General features: G+C 37.3%; 1 protein-coding gene across 2 annotated transcripts in view; it reads right to left on the bottom strand.

Annotated features, from left to right (window-relative positions):
* Positions 1–2808: 2808 nt before the first annotated feature.
* Positions 2809–17558, bottom strand: part of smap2 (small ArfGAP2) — a 45122-nt gene continuing 30372 nt past the window's right edge. For both annotated transcript variants that reach the window (XM_051663572.1, XM_051663574.1), the window contains exons 2-10: positions 17338–17471; positions 17095–17180; positions 16913–16991; positions 16728–16787; positions 16194–16269; positions 14380–14501; positions 12849–13020; positions 10193–10491; positions 2809–9751 (exon numbers count right to left, since the gene is read on the bottom strand). In XM_051663572.1, the coding sequence (XP_051519532.1) occupies positions 9626–9751; positions 10193–10491; positions 12849–13020; positions 14380–14501; positions 16194–16269; positions 16728–16787; positions 16913–16991; positions 17095–17180; positions 17338–17471 (1154 nt within the window). In that variant the 3' untranslated portion in view covers positions 2809–9625. The remainder of the gene's footprint in view (positions 9752–10192; positions 10492–12848; positions 13021–14379; positions 14502–16193; positions 16270–16727; positions 16788–16912; positions 16992–17094; positions 17181–17337; positions 17472–17558) is intronic.

Genomic DNA, 17558 nt, shown 5'->3' with positions numbered 1-17558 from the left:
CTCGGTCTGGTGGAAGAGCGTTGATGATTGGTTAAAACTTTTTATTTACAATCACGCGTGCCATCTGAGGAGTTGTTACCTAAGTTACTGTCGTTAAAATGGACAACTTTGAAGCCCGTCTCTCAGAGATTGTGTGGAAGTATTCTTTTTTACATGATGTGCAATACAAATTCTACAAAGACAGCATGGCCATGACAAATGAGTGGGGAGAGATTTTAGTTTTTAAAGTGAAAGGGGCCATGACAAGTTTAATAAAGCAAAGAAGCGGCACAGCACTAAAAGCGGTGGTCCATGGAGAGAAAAACCTGCTTTATTGGCTTTACTTGTGGCTGGAACAGTAACATTAAACACGGTAACATCACCCTAAACTAACTCATTTTAAAACGACGTTGCACGTAGTACAAACGGCGGCTTTGTTTGCCTAAGGTGCTTTAGTTCATCTAGGAGAAAAATGGTGCTGTGTCTGTCAGTGGTTGAACACTAGCAGTCCCACCAACTAAACTACCTGGGCTGCGTTTCCCAAAAGCATTGCAAGCTTATGTTGATCGTGGGGACCATTGGCACCAATGGTTTCTACAATCTACTTAGCTTACGATGCTTTTGGGAAATGCAGCCCTACTAAGTTAGTGGCCCTACCCTCTTTCTTTGCATCCCCTGGGATCAAAGAACAATTTGGAATATATCTTCGTACAATGTAAAAAATGAAAGAAAAAAGTAATATTTACAGTAAAATACTGGCACTGCTTTTACAGGATGTAATTTTAAAGCCTGCATATTTGACCGTTTATTTATTTATTTTTATTAAATTATCTAAATTTTATATACTAACCTTCTGAAACTAAAAGTCTGCTTTTCACTTTAAAATGTATTGTTAATCACTGCAGTAATTACAAAAGCCCACATGATGACTTAAATTATTAATACACAAGTAAAGAAAGTGCACAGTGTCACTCACACAAACACAAAGCACCATCGGGGAACACGTGACACTAAAATATGTAGTGGAATACAGTTACATATATTTTGTATTTTAAATACGTAATCCCGTTACAAGTATTCCGTTACTCCCCAACCCTGACCACACATTCTCAGTTGGAGATGGTCAGGACTGCAGGCAGGCCATTCTAGCACCCACACTCTCTGCTTATTCGGCCAGTATGTGGTTTGGAGTTGTCCTGCTGAAAATTCCGGGACGTTCCTGGAAAAGATGGTGCTGGATGGCAGTGTATGCTGCTCCAAAATTTGTACATATCTGTCTGCGTTAATGGTGCCTTCACAGATGTGCGAGTTACCCATGCCATGGGCACACAACTCTGGCCCATACAGACACTGGCTTTTGGACATGACACTGATAACAGCTTGAATCGTCCTTTTCCCCTTTGGCCCAGAGAACACAACGGCTATGTTTTTCAAAAACGTTTTGAAATGTGGACTCATCGGATCAAAAAACACGGTTCCACTGTTCTACTTTCCATCTAAGATGAGACCGAGCCCAGAGAATGGCAGCTCTTCTGGACAGTGTTGATGTAGGGCTTCTGCTTTGCATAGTAAAATCTTAACTTGTATCTGTCTTCGTCTTGCCTTTTACGCAATGAGATTTGATAATATTCCTTGAATCTTTTAACTATATTGTGCACTGTAGAGGGTGAAATGCCCCAAATCCTTCCAATTTGACTTTGGGGAACATTGTTCTTAAAGTGCTGGATTATTTGCTGAAGCATCTGTTGGCAAATTTACAAGTCTCAAATGATTCTTGCTCTTGAAGGACTAGGCTGTTTTTGGAGGCTCCTTATATACTATGACACGATTGCCTCACCTGTTTAACATCTCCTGTTTCACATCACCTTGTTATTTTAACTGATCAGATTATTATTAGTATTAAATTGGCCCTGTCTCAACTTTTTTGGAGCGAGTTGCAATCATCTGATTTGAAATTACTGTACATAAAAAAAATAAATAAAAAATAAACAATGAAATTCACAAAGTAAAACATATAGCTAATGTGTAGCTGTAGTGCAATATAGCAAAGGGTGAATATAATTGACAAATCGCTCCTTTTTGTTTTTATTAACATTTTTCATACTGTCCCAATTTCAGAACTGGGGTTGTGTGTGTATATATATATATATATATATATATATATATATATATATATATATATATATATATATATTTTTTTTTTTTTTTTTACTGTATATGTTATGGTAACTAACCAATTAACTTTTTTTTTTCACTGTAGCATTTTTTCATTCGTTTACCATTAAAATAATATATTTTTTTTATTGAATCTAGTTTTTCTTAACCAACAAAACGAAGGTCTGAAGTACAAACAATGTTGAACTAGAAATTCTGAAATTCAATTATGTATTCACAAACGACAATGCCAAAATGATTTTCAAGTCCAAAACAAACTATTTTAAGACTAGTAAAGGAGTTATTGGCACTCTAACTTTGGCAAAACAACACAAAAAAGAATCCCCTGAAAATCAACTGGGGAGGATTTGACGGAATAATACATGTACAACATTACTCATCCTTATGTTGGTCCAAACCCATATGACTTTCTATCTTTTGTGGAACACAAAAAGAGATATTATGCAGAATGACAGCCTCTGTCCCCATTCACTTTCATTGTATGGAAAAAGGATGCAATGAAAGTGAATGGTGACTGAGGCTGTCAATCAGCCTGACAAGTAAATTTAAGTCCTTTTTACTTAATTTAAATGACAAACATTACCAAAGACTCAGTGCCTCGTGAAAAGTACAAATGCACCCTATTAAAAAAAAAAAAAATATTGCAACATTGAATTGCAGTTAAGATGTTTATTTCTCATCTTATTTTACATTCAAGCCTTTGATAGATATCCTGAAAAATATTAAAAAGGAAGAAAACAATATTGAGCAACTTTGCAAGTAACCCACACATGTATACACTGATGTAATCCATTCAAAACAACAGACAATTAAATTACATTGCATTCTCTCAAAGTGTGAACAATTCACAGAAATAGAATGTTCAAGAAGACCTCCACAATTGAATGTGGGCAGATGATATTTTAGCACCATTTCACCAAAAGGGGTGATAATAAACTGTGCACAGCTCACAAAATCTTACTTGAGTCTGCAAGCATGTTGCCAACCATTCCTGGAAACAATTAAGCCCTTCACAATTCTGAACTGACACACTTGAAATTTCAGAAAAGGAACAATTTCGATGCATACTAAGAAAATAGCAATTGAGGGTTTAACGTTTATCACTAGCATAAAACAAAAGCATTTATTGTATGTGTGGTATAAGATATGCATTGTATAGCATTTGCATTTTTGAACGAGATCTTTGTATGAATGCAGTACAAGTTATTTGAGAATCCTTGCTTCTCTATTAACTACTTGCAAACAGATTATTGTATTCAAATTTGAAACAGGCTGTCATTTCATAGCCAAAGACATAAGTCTACCCAGTATTGCTTTTCTTAAATTGAGGACAACAACAAAAGTAAACCCTCAACATTCTACTTTAAATAATCTGATATGCATAACACAAGTTTACTGCTTCACACTCAGGATGGACATGGATACATTCAAGTGCAAGGTTAAAGGAATAGTTCACCCATGCAAAAAAGTTCTTTTTACTCACCCTCATGACATTCCAAATATGTATGACTTTCTTTCTTCTGCAAAACACAGAAGTACGGAAAAGGAAAGTCAAATGGGTTTGGAACAACATGAGGGTGAGTCCATAAGGGCATAATTGTCATTTTTGGGTGGGCAAACTATTCCTTTAAATGCAGACCTACCCGGTGTGGTAAATCGAATCAAAAGCAACACTTTTCAGCCCACTGATATATTATGAAGTCAGTTTGAACATTGCTGTTTTGGAATAGCTAGCATGCGCGCGAGACTGTTGCATATGGAATTGAATGATGTCCGTAATAAACTTATTAGCTAATCACTTCTGATCAAACTTTCTCAAGAAACAACAATTCATGCACACAAATTCTGAGTAGTAAAGTGCCATTATAACAATAGTTTTAAATCAAAGATAAAACCCAAGGAACTTGGACTTTACATACAGGGTATTACCGGTACATGCCATATTTTCTATATACAAGCTCAAATGTGCCAAATTAGGAGAAAATATGAGAACACAGTCCCATTTAATTGGAATAAAGCAAACAAAAATTCAAAACCTGAAAAATGCAGTGCAGATTCAACTTAGAAACTTTTTGCACAGTAAAAAAGTACAGCAGAACAACAAACACATTCAGCAACTTTGCACATATGTGAGATCACAAATAATTTGCTAAAAACATTAATCTCACACCGCTTTCTTTTTACATCACTGATGATCACGTGTTGGCCAGTAGAGGGCAGTGATGCGCATTGACAGAATAACAAAGACAGTTCAGACCTTACAGTATATTGTCATTTCAGACCACCTGAGTGGTCACAACACAATCATAATTTTTAGCAAACAATTCTTTACAGTCAGGGCCATAGTGAAAAAAAAACAAACAAACACCGCAACCAAATATCGTAAATTAACTAATTTACAAACCGCTGCATTTGTACACTTTATATTCATCTGTTTCATGGGCAGAACGTTTTCTATAGCTATGCAAGATTTAAACATCTCCTGAATAAAAAGATAAACATATGCAACAGCACATTTTAAAATGTGTCTATAGCTCCTTGATTATGCAATCATATTAAAGGGGTCCTAGTTTCTCCTTATGCTCTAGTTTAAAAGATCAGAGGTCAGAACTGTGGTTCAGCGGGTTGTTTACACGCTCACAACATATAAGAGCTGTTCCTATCTACTCTAGACTGTCCTTTAAATAGAAGATGCATTTGGTTCCTTTAAATGTTAACAAACAGTGTTTACACTATACCAGTCAATAAAACCCCAAGCTGACTGCTTTGAATGAACTTCACACAGTGTCTATGGTAAATCCTGCTCTCATTGGCCGAAGCCAGAGTGAAACAATCAGTTGGTCTCTGTCCAAACTGCAGCCTCAGATTCCCAAAGGTTCATCCTGACAGTGTTGACCCAGCATTCAGTAATGAGGAGAAAAGCAGAGTACAATACAATCAATGGTACCATTTAGGGGTGCACCGATCAAAATCGGCCGATATTCGTCTTAAGGTGGGCGTACACGGTGCGATTTTCGGCTGTCATGTGAGCTCCCGACCTATTTTTTCCAGTCGGGAGAGATCGTGTGGAAATCGTGGGTGCTCGTGTGGTCGCAGCTCGCATTGTGTGAGAGGAATTATGAGCGGAGCCGAGTGGCTTACGAGCAGCTCACTACCACAATTGTTTACAAATGTTTAAAAAATTTGGCCCGATTTGCCGATCTACCTGAAGCTGACCAATCAATAGAAGGTGTTACAACTCACAGGAACAATGTAAACTGAGTGTTTATGAAGCTTTTACACATTTGGAGAAAATGGTCATGTTAAAACTGTGTTTTCCCCATAATATTCACGACCACATCACTGGGAAGGATTCTACAGAAAGGCCATGCTGTTCCCTGAGCTTCAAACAAATCATTTGCTATACGGGTTGCGCTAGAAAACAATCTTTTTACTCTGACAGAGTTTTCAAATTTCCATCATGGTCTATTTTTATTCATCATACTTGAATTCGTTTCAGTTCTAGGGCGACATTTAGGGGGGGTATGTAGCATCTGTTATAATTGTCTATGCACACGATAGTGGATATATGATAGAAGATTTTTTTAAACTCTCCATGCGCGTGTCTAGTGAAACCAAGGACTTCTAGGTTGAAAATACTACCTGTCAATCAACCGCTGCACTAATAAGATTTTAAGCTTTGCAACGTGTGGCTTTAAATCACATTCACATGGACAAGACCTCACAAATATTCTTCAGAATGTCTGCTATCAACATGCAAGCAGTGACAGAGATGAGAAGGACGTAGCCTACATCTAAAGCTGAATACGTGTAGCCAACTCCACTAAATTAACTGTGACATATCGGTTAGTCGGTTTTATCGGTTTTATTAGCCTTTTGCCGATATATCGTATCGGTGTATATTTTACCGATATGCGGCGATATGAAAACTTTTTTTCAGAACATATAATGCAGAAAACAATGCTTTAGAATTGGTGTCATAGTGTAGTTTGTCCAACAGAGCATGCTCCGACTCCACTGTTTACAGAGCTGACTCTGAGCTGACGGTGGTTCTGCAGACAGGGCGGAGTTAAACTGTGTGGATTTGAGCGATCTCTTCTCGTTAAATTGCTAACTAGTTTGTGAAATACATACTGGAAAGTTAATAAAAAATGAACCCATCATTTTATATAACTAATATAACGTTAACCCTGTCCCTGACAACCATGTCACTCATGTTTATCACATCTGTTTACTGTTAGGCAGCTATAGTTTGTCAGTGTAGTCAGTAATGTAGCAGATTGAAAGGTAAGAGAGCATCTTTTTGCAACTCAGCAGACAACGGTGCGGTGGTGGATTGTGTGTGGTGAGTGTTGATTTCACGCTTTGCTGTTACCTAATTGGTGAGACGCAATGCTGGAAAGTAAATAAAGTCCATCTTTTACTCTCCGTGACAACAAGCTTACATTAACTAGCTAATCATGTAGCTATTTTCATTGTTGTCAGCTAAGTGGAAGCTAATTAGGAGTGGCACCAAACTGTTTTGTTCAGGATTCACAGTTTGGTACACCCTTCAACCGAACAATTCCAGTCATTGCATTTATAAAATGTAATATTTAAAAGTCTGGTTTTCCAGACATTAAAATAAGATGTGTAATAAAAAGTAGATTTAATAAATAGTATATTCGCCCTGTGTAATAACTAAATAAAAAGATTTCATTTCTTTAACATTAGTTAATGCATTAGGTATCATGAACAATATATTTTTACAGCATTTAAATCATAATGTTAGTTAATAAAAATACAATTGTTCACTGTTAGTTCATGTTAGTTTATAGTGCATTAACTAATGTTAACTAATACAAATTTTGATTTTCAAAATGTATTAGTCTATGTTGCAACTAACATTAAGTTCATTAGTTCATGTTAACTACAGTAATGTTGTTAAATAATGTTAACAAATGGAACCTTTTTGTAAAGTGTTAACGTAATTTTACTGTGTGGGGCATAAATATAACTGCAAAATATAATGTGCAAAGGGCATTTTTAAAGATAATCGGTATCGGCCGATCTTGGTGTTAAAAAAATATATAAAAATCGGAGATCAGTATCGGCCTCAAATTTCCTGATCGATGCACCACTAGTGCCATTAAACGCTTGAGGTCAGACTCCAATGCACTCAAATGCCAAATGGCTGAACCTACATCATGGAGCATGATTATCCACCCAGAACCTGTCAATCCAAAGATCCGTACAGACGTCCAAGCTTTAATAAATCTTTGGCTGAATGTGAATATTTAGCTATGAGATGGATGTGAAAACCCTCATCCTCCCAAGCCTATGTTTCTCCTGAGTTGCGATTTAGTGTGAAAACACCGAGTCGAAGGGACTTAGCTATATACCCTGTGCGTTAAAAAGAGGAACAACATAAGAGGATCATTCACAGGCTTGCCCCTAAATCACAGACCTACCAACACAGTAATGGACATTTTTCTCCTAGCAGTATTAAGTTTGTAAGACACAGATTCTAACTTTTACAAACATAAATGGCATGTCATCACAACTGAAATGGCTTCTGAGCATAGCTGTATGCACATTCAAGTGTTCATTTATGGTTGCGAGCATGCTTAAACTAGGATATATAAGCTCCGTTCCAAAACCCAGTGCCAACCTCCTAAGGCAGCATATGTAACAACAGGATCAAGTGATTTGGTTGGGGGGGGGGGGGTACGACACAAACCACCTAATGGGGTAGTTGACCCAAATATGGAAATTCTGTCATCATTTATTCACTCTCATGTTGTGCCAAACACGTATAACTTTCTATCTTCTGTGGAACATAAAATATGCAAGGCAATATATTAGTCCAAGTCTTTCTAGCAAGTCAGTCCATTGGTGGCCATCTTTGGAGAACACTCTTGGGAAGCTATTTCCAGTCATGACAGTGCAGCTCCTATCCATTTGAATGGAGGAACAGCGGAATCTCAAAAACTGCTTGCCAAGCTTACGTTCAAATGACATATTTCAAATCATCAGTAAAATCTCACAACACTGCTTTCATAAATTGTGCTTCTTTACCTCAGATTAAAAGAATAGTTCACCCAAAAATGAAAATTCTCTCATCATTTACACATCCTTGTGCCATTCCAGATGTGTAGGACTTTCTTTCATCTGCTGAACACAAATAAAGATTTGTAGAACAATTTCTCAGCTCTGTAGGTCCATACAATGCAACTGAATGGGTGCCAAAATTTTGAAGCTCCAAAAATCAAATAAATCAGCATAAAAGTAATCCATAAGACTCCAGTGGTTAAATCTATATCCTAAGAAGCTATATGATAGGTGTGGGTGAGAAACAGATTACATTCATATTCTTCACGCATACCGCCCTCTACTGGGCAGGGAGAAGAATTGCAAGCAAAAAAGTCCTTAAAAATGGATCTGTTTCTCATCCAAACCTATCATATCACTTCTGAAAATATGGATTAAAACACAAGTCGTATGGATTACTTTTATGATGCCTTAATGTGCTGTTTGGTGCGTCAAAATGTTGGCACCCATTCACTTGCATTGTGGACCTACAGAGCAGAAATATTCTTTAAAAAATCATAATTTGTGTTCTGCAGAAGAAACAAAGTCATACACTTCTGGGATGGCATGAGGGTGAGTACATTATGAGAGAATTGAAATTTTTGGGTGAACAATTTTCCCAGCTTGTGTAGCTAATGCACATGCACATTCTCGAGTTGATTGACAGGAGATGTCTGTATCTAAAAGGTGATTGGCTCTTTTACCTGTAATGCTGGACTTCCTTTCTACATCCGTTGACTATTTGGCGCTAGAGCTCATTGGATAGGCGTTCATATTTCTCCCATTCATTTTAATAGAAGTGGCCCGTCTCTGATAAATACTCTTTGATTAGTCTCATTCACCATTCACTTTCATTGCATCTTTTCTCCATACAATGAAAAAGAATTGGTGACTGAGGCTGTCATTGTGCCAAACATCTACTTTTGTTTTACACAGAAGAAATACAGGTTTGGAAACCCATGAGGGTGCGTAAATGACAGAATTTCCATTTTAGGGTGAACTGAACATAACACTGATCACTGATGAAAGAGAGAACTGAAAACCAAATCCGGTAGCAGATGTTGCAAAAATGTTTACTATAGGAACGCTGAAGCTGTGAAGTGTGGAGCACTCAGTTGAGAAGAGCATCAGAAATGCGAGTTATGCTGCATATGTAATACACACCACACCTTGCTAATGCAACTGTGCTCGATTCTCTCTCTGAGTACATGAATGTTTGAAGGCAAGCAGGAGAATGTGGAAAATGGCTCTGAGAATGAGGGAGGTAGGGACTTCTGTTGAGATCATCTAATTGACTCCCATTGTGTCCAAAGAAGAGTGTTTCCTTCTACAATCTGTCTTCCTTCTGCTGTCAGTTGCGGCCAAGCCCAACCATTCAGACTGTTCTCTCTTTAGGACACCATCACTTCCACACATGTGACCCGAGCATATTATTTGAACCGGGAGCAGCTGCCCCATCCATGGGCTGCCCGTAACCCATCATGTTATTGGCACCGTAGAAATTCATGCCTGCCATGTGCTGAGTCATCTGTGAGAGGGAAAACACAAACTGGTGATGCATGTAATTTAAAAGAAATAATGAAACACTGACATTCATTTATAAACATATTGTATTTGGGGTGACAATAATGATATATGCATTAGGATTGTTGTATGTGATGTGCAAAAATAAGTCTTTGTACACCATTCTGATTTGATTTTCAATCTGACTGTTATTTTGCAACTTCTCATATTATAAAAGAACTCAAATCCAATTAGTTTTTTTTTTTTACACTAAAAAAATTAAAAAGGGTGCAAACTCAGATTTTAACAAAACCAATCCAAGTCAAATCCTTAAGTGGCTTGAAATTTGATTTCATTGGTTGATCAGTCTGAATTTATTATTTTTTTTTTTTTTCATAATTTGGGATGAACAAAGCATAAAATGTTTGCTCTGTCAGCATGTTGATCCTGATTGCAGCACTGTTACCTGGCTGATGTTCCACTGCAGTTGTTGAGCCTGCTGTGCTCCATATGCCTGCTGAGGAACTGTTGCCATGCCTCCCATCATCCCGTTTTGCATTCCCATCATGCCCCCCTGCACCCCTGCCATGTACGGAGGAGCAGCTGCCACTCCTGTTTGCGGCATGACGCCTGCCTGTCCAAGTACATTCATTTGTGGAGCCATGATAGGCCCAATCATGGCCTGCTGGGCACCGAGGGCCTGGTATTGGCCGTATCCTGCAGCAGGGACGTAGCCCATATGTGTTGCACCCATGTACATGCCAGCTAGAACAGAAACAAACAAGCAAGCATTAACAGTACAAACTGAAAAAGTAGAATTGAGGAAGCCATTTCAGACTTTACCTCAGTTCTTGGGGCTGTCTTTAAGGGATAGTTCACCCAAAAATGAAAATTCTCTCATCATTTACTAACCCTCATGCCATCCCAGATGTGTATGACATTCTTTCTTCACCAGAACACTAACAAAGGTAAAATAACTCAGCTCTGTAGGTCCATACAATGCAAGTGAATTGTGATCAGACCTTTGTAGCTCTAAAAAAAAAAAAAAATCACATAAAGGAAACATAAAAGTAATCCATATGACTCCAGTGTTTAAATCCATATCTCCAGAAGTGATATAGTAGGTGTGGGTGAGAAACAGAACAATATTTAAGTCCTTTTTTAGATGTGAATATTTAAGTCCTTATTCAGATGTGAAAGTGAAAGTGGAGATTTAGAGTAAAAAAAGGACTTCTGTATCTGTTTCTCACCCACACCTATTATATCACTTCTGGAGATATGGATTTAAACACTGGAGTCATATGGATTACTTTTATGTTTGCTTTATGTGATTTTTGGAGTTATAAAAGGTCTGATCACCATTCACTTGCATTGTATGGACCTAAAGTGCAGAGATATTCTTCTAAAAATCTTTATTTGTGTTCTGCTGAAAAAAGAAAGTCATGCAGAAATAAATAAATAAATAATGCAAATAAAGTCATACAAGTTTGGAACAACATGAGGGTGAGCAAATGATGATAAATTATTTTCTTTTTTTTAGGTGAACTATCCCATTAAGACTGCTCAAAGAACTACAGCAATAGAGATTATATAAACTTTATATAATCTCTATTACTGTAGTTCTTTGAGCAGAACCTCAAATTATAAATGACCTTTACATTATAAAGGAATAGTGAAGGGAAACAAGCAACACTCGTTGAACTTCAGGCCTTCATCAGGTTAAAAGAGCATGTGAGAGAAAGAACCCTTTAAACATAAACTAAAGCAAAGTTCAAATTTTCAATAAGCCGATAAGATTAGTTAGAACAGACAATATCATGTGACATCTACCATTTAAAACACAGCAGAAAGAAAGGCTAGGTACTGAGCTCCTAAAAGGTCAGGGTAGTGGGGAAAATATAAGCAAATGCATTTGCGTTCTCTCGCAAAATGTTGCATTCCCGAGCATTTTTGCATGCTCTCGCAAAACATTTGCTTTCTCTTGCTAATTATATTGCGTTCTCTCGCAAAATGTGCGTCAGAATAACAGTCTTTTGCTAGCTCTCCTATGTGTATTCCAGCATTATTCCAGCTTTCGAGTCCAACAAGAAGAGAAAGCCAGTGCAATGATAGAGTGAAGCCCAAAAGACAATACTTAGGCAATGCACCAATCATAATTTTCAATTTATGAATGTGTGAAAATAAAGACAGTTAAAATGACATTAAATGCGAGTGGTCTAATTGAAATGGAATGCTTACGTGCACAACTGAATCGCTTATTGTTGTTTTTGTTGTTGTTGTGATGGTGTTTCCCTCTCCATTAATAAAGCAATAAATGCTTCTTTATTTGTGGTGATTGAAGGTTTTGGGCTTTAAAATAACTGCAATTCAGAACTCACTTTTAAATAATTTGTGTTTGGAACAATCCTTTATTTTAGCCACCATGATTGGTTTCCCTTCGGAGTGCCCTGTAGTGGCATCATTTATGCGGTTTGGTATGTGTCAGAGTTGAATGACTGACTCACTCATAACACAATTGTCGCCATCTGCTGGCGCATGATAAATGGCCACATAAACATACATGCATATAAAATAATAGTTGATATTTGAGCATATGTTATTCAAATTCCATTAGGCCTGTAGTTTGTGAAAACATGCTACATATATAAAAACGGTTGTTTTTGTAGCATTTTTGAAATATATTGCATTTTGAATTGCATTAAAATCATATATATATATATATATATATATATATATATATACACACACACACCACATTTTTTTTTTTTTTTTTTTTTTGCATATGCCATATATCAGATTTATGTATGAAGTAATGATGCAATACAGAAAGGAGTCACTGTATCTTCTCACTCTTTACATGTTTACAAGACACTGTTTTCCACAAAAAGTAGGCACCTGTCATCTCGACTTATCTCTCATAAATGCAATAGCCTGCAGAGCATTCAGGAGTGGGAATGCATTTATGGGAGCACAAGTTCTGCAAGAGAACGCAAAATAATTTGCGAGTGCACACAAAGTTTCTCGGGGAATACAATGTTTTGCGAGAGAACGCAAAAGCTTTTGCTTATATTTTTCCCACCACCTCAACCAATAGGAAAACAACACACTTGCTTTAATCTCACCACGAGTGGCCATGTTTGTTTGTGGAGTTGCACTGCTGTACAGGGACAGGATCAAATCCTTGGACATCTTCTTGCCGCTGTCTTCACTTTTAGTGGGCGGGTCCAAAAACAGGCTGAGGTTCTCGGGCACTGATGCTGCTACTCTCCCAGTGGGCATTGACCCTGAGCTAGGCTACAGCAAGAAAAACACACCTTAACCACTCAAGTTCAGACTATCTTCTACATGTGCTCTACATTTATACATTTAACATTTTTCTATTAGGTTCATGTGCAAAGATGAATCCAAGACAGGGCTCAACAATAAGGATGGTCCACTGGCTTGGGACCAGTATTAGAGTTTCGGACCAGCTGACAGAACAATCAATTGCCTTATTGGGTTAAAGGAATAGTTCACCCAAAAATTAAAATTCTCTCATTTACTCACCCTCATCCCATCCCATATGTGTATGACTTTCTTTCTTCAGCAGAACACAAACAAAGATTTTTAGAAGAATATCTCATCTCTATATGTCCATATAGTGCAAGTGAATGGTGACCTAAACTTTGAAGCTCCAAAAAGCACATTAAGGCAGCATAAAAGTAATTAATGACTCCAATGGTTTAAACCATGCCTTTTGAAGCAATCCAATTGGTTTTGGGTGAGAACAGACCAACAAATAATTCCTTTTTTTCTGCACAATCATGATATCAATCTCGATTAAACTTCCAAGCGCTTGACACATGCCGAGCGCTAAATTGCTCTATAGGAAGAGTAATCGAACTTGAAATCATGATCGAACTTGAAATTATGATCGCCAAGAAGACTGCTAACGTCAAGATGTACAGTGAAAAAGGAGTTGTCTTTTGGTCTGTTCTCACCCAAAACCAACTGGATTGCATCTTAAGGTATGGATTAAACCACTGGAGCCTTATGGATTACTTTTATGCTACCTTTGTGTTTTTTGGAGCTTCAAAGTTTTGGTCACCATTCAATTGCATTTTATTGACCTTCAGAGCTGAAATATTCTAAAAGTATTCATTTGTGTTCTGCAGAAGAAAAAGTTATACACATCTGGGATGGCATGAGGGTGAAAAAATGAGAATTTTCCATTTTGGGTGAACTAACCCTTTTAAAACATTTGGATTTCAATGATATACTGAACTTTGTAGTTGCAAATTATGCTGATTTGAACTTGCCACAAAGGTAAAAATATCTAGCTAGCTGACATAGATACTGCAAAGTTTTGTCAAAATTGTGATAACTGATAGTGTGCTATTGTTTTCCAGCAAATCTAAATTATTGTAAAGAACACTTAACATTTAACAAAATATACATATTTTTCCTAGCACATATACATACTAAAATATGTCTTAAAAAAATAAAAATTATATATTTTTTTGTGGTGTGACCGGTGAAAAGTTTGGCACTACTGGCTGGGCCAGCAGAAGAAAAAAAAAACCTTACACTTGAGACCTGCAAGACCGTTAAAAGAGTTAAAAACTATTAGAAGCAACTGAAATCTGTGGATCTGAGCAGTATACAAATCTTTACCGTGCTTCTGGTTGAATTTGAACTGCTGACAGCAGCAGGCAGAGAGCTAAAGAGGTCAAGGGCAGGGCTAAGTTCAGTGCTTGGCTTGCTATTGGACACAGGAGCTTGAGGAACTGGAGCATCTGGGTAAGAGAAATTACAACATCACAGCTGTATTTTGTGGTGGTATATATATACAGGTGCTGGTCATATAATTAGAATATCATCAAAAAGTTGATTTATTTCACTAATTCCATTCAAAAAGTGAAACTTGTATATTATATTCATTCATTACACACAGACTGATATATTTCAAATGTTTATTTCTTTTAATTTTGATGATTATAACTGGCAACTAAGGAAAATCCCAAATTCAGTATCTCAGAAAATTAGAATATTGTGAAAAGGTTCAATATTGAAGACACCTGGTGCCACACTCTAATCAGCTAATTAACTCAAAACACCTGCAAAGGCCTTTAAATGGTCTCTCAGTCTAGTTCTGTATGCTACACAATCATGGGGAAGACTGCTAACTTGACAGTTGTCCAAAAGACGACCATTGACACGTTGCACAAGGAGGGCAAGACACAAAAGGTCATTGCAAAAGAGGCTGGCTGTTCACAGAGCTCTGTGTCCAAGCACATTAATAGAGAGGCGAAGGGAAGGAAAAGATGTGGTAGAAAAAAGTGTACAAGCAATAGGGATAACCGCACCCTGGAGAGGATTATGAAACAAAACCCATTCAAAAATGTGGGGGAGAACCACTACGCACAGACGTATGCAAGACATGGGTTTCAGCTGTCGCATTCCTTGTGTCAAGCCACTCTTGAACAACAGACAGCGTCTGAAGCGTCTCGCCTGGGCTAAAGACAAAAAGGACTGGACTGCTGCTGAGTGGTCCAAAGTTATGTTCTCTGATGAAAGTAAATTTTGCATTTCCTTTGGAAATCAGGGTCCCAGAGTCTGGAGGAAGAGAGGAGAGGCACACAATCCACGTTGCTTGAGGTCCAGTGTAAAGTTTCCACAGTCAGTGATGGTTTGGGGTGCCATGTCATCTGCTGGTGTTGGTCCACTGTGTTTTCTGAGGTCCAAGGTCAACGCAGCCGTATACCAGGAAGTTTTAGAGCACTTCATGCTTCCTGCTGCTGACCAACTTTATGGAGATGCAGATTTCATTTTCCAACAGGACTTGGCACCTGCACACAGTGCCAAAGCAACCAGTATCTGGTTTAAGGACCATGGTATCCCTGTTCTTAATTGGCCAGCAAACTCGCCTGACCTTAACCCCATAGAAAATCTATGGGGTATTGTGAAGAGGAAGATGCGATATGCCAGACCCAACAATGCAGAAGAGCTGAAGGCCACTATCAGAGCAACCTGGGCTCTCATAACACCTGAGCAGTGCCACAGACTGATCGACTCCATGCCACGCCACATTGCTGCAGTAATTCAGGCAAAAGGAGCCCCAACTAAGTATTGAGTGCTGTACATGCTCATACTTTTCATGTTCATACTTTTCAGTTGGCCAAGATTTCTAAAAATCCTTTCTTTGTATTGGTCTTAAGTAATATTCTAATTTTCTGAGATACTGAATTTGGGATTTTCCTTAGTTGTCAGTTATAATCATCAAAATTAAAAGAAATAAACATTTGAAATATATCAGTCTGTGTGTAATGAATTAATATAATATACAAGTTTCACTTTTTGAATGGAATTAGTGAAATAAATCAGCTTTTTGATGATATTCTAATTATATGACCAGCACCTGTATATATATATATATATATATATATATTTTATGCATGATGCATTAAGACACAAAAAGAGCTTGTTACCTAGTCCTAATAAGTCATTAACAGACTGTGACTGTTTCTTTGGGCTGTTTTTGAATTGTTGCGACTCATCCTTTTTCTGAAAGACAAATATAGGTTAAATATAATATTGCTAAACCATTATGATGTTGAAAACTGATTTTAAGAGCAGTTTAGTTTGTACTAATAAAACCCAGAAAATAATTCGTTTTTGAATGCATGGTCTATAAAAAATTAATGCCAATACTTTCTGTGTGCACAAGGATGCCTGCTTACATGCCTGACAAATGACATGCAATTCATTGGATAACTGTTGTAGTCATTATGTAGCAACTTGATAGCCATTAAACTTATTCTTATTCATGTTACAAAACAGTAATGTGTCTTCAAGCAATGTTAACCACAGACTTCTCATAAATCAAAAATCAAAAACCACTGTTCTGAAAACCCTTCAGAAATACCAGAGGGAACCTATGGGGAATTAGCTTACTGGTTGTCCTTGGCCTGCAAACTGACGTCATGACTGAACAACTCTATCTCAAAAATGCAAAAACCCACCAGCTTCATCTTTTCAAAAACAACAGGAGCCTCTTTTGTTACTGTCTCACTCTTCTCTCTCTGAAAATTGAAGTAAATAATAGAATAACTGTATTATTTTTAGCAACTAATGATGAGAAACAACTAGTAATATAGCAACTAATGATGAGAAACACAACTAGTAATGTTAAATTCAAAATACTCACCCTGTACAACTGGATATCAATGCACTTGTCAATATATTTCTTCTTATCATATTTGTCTCGTATAAAAATCTCAGCAGCTCTGTATGGCAGTGCTTAAGGAAACCTCATTAATGAGGACAGAGCAGAAGTCCATCCTGAGACATGCACATACAGTAAACACATACACATGCACTTAAGGATACTGGTCTGTTTCTGGGCGCTGGAAGCACTCTGGTAAAAAGGCCTCATATAGTCGTCGCGCTTTGGCGTTCCCCATCTCCTGAACAGACTGAGCATAATGCAAACATACAGATAAACAAACACAAACTGTCAATCACCCATGCAATAATGCAAAAAGCGTGACAAGATGAAGAGTATTTTTATTAGAAATCTTGAGCCACAAAAGCTTCACATATTTAAAAACTGAAAAGCCCATTATGTCATACCTGAATCTGATCGTGAGTCCATTGGTCCAAGTTTACAGACTTAACTCGTGATATGTGCACACCAAGATTCCTGTGGATTCCTGCACAGCGGATACAAATGAAGATTCCAAGATTCCAGGATGCCCATCTAGGACCTGATAAATTATGAAGACAGAGAAAGAGCATGATTTTTGAAGTATGCAATTTCTGTGATTTGAAAATACTTTTTTTTCCTATTCTGG

This window comes from Myxocyprinus asiaticus, chromosome 30 (assembly GCF_019703515.2).
Source record: "Myxocyprinus asiaticus isolate MX2 ecotype Aquarium Trade chromosome 30, UBuf_Myxa_2, whole genome shotgun sequence".
Lineage (NCBI taxonomy): Eukaryota > Metazoa > Chordata > Actinopteri > Cypriniformes > Catostomidae > Myxocyprinus > Myxocyprinus asiaticus.
This window is presented reverse-complemented; position numbering and strand designations above follow the sequence as displayed.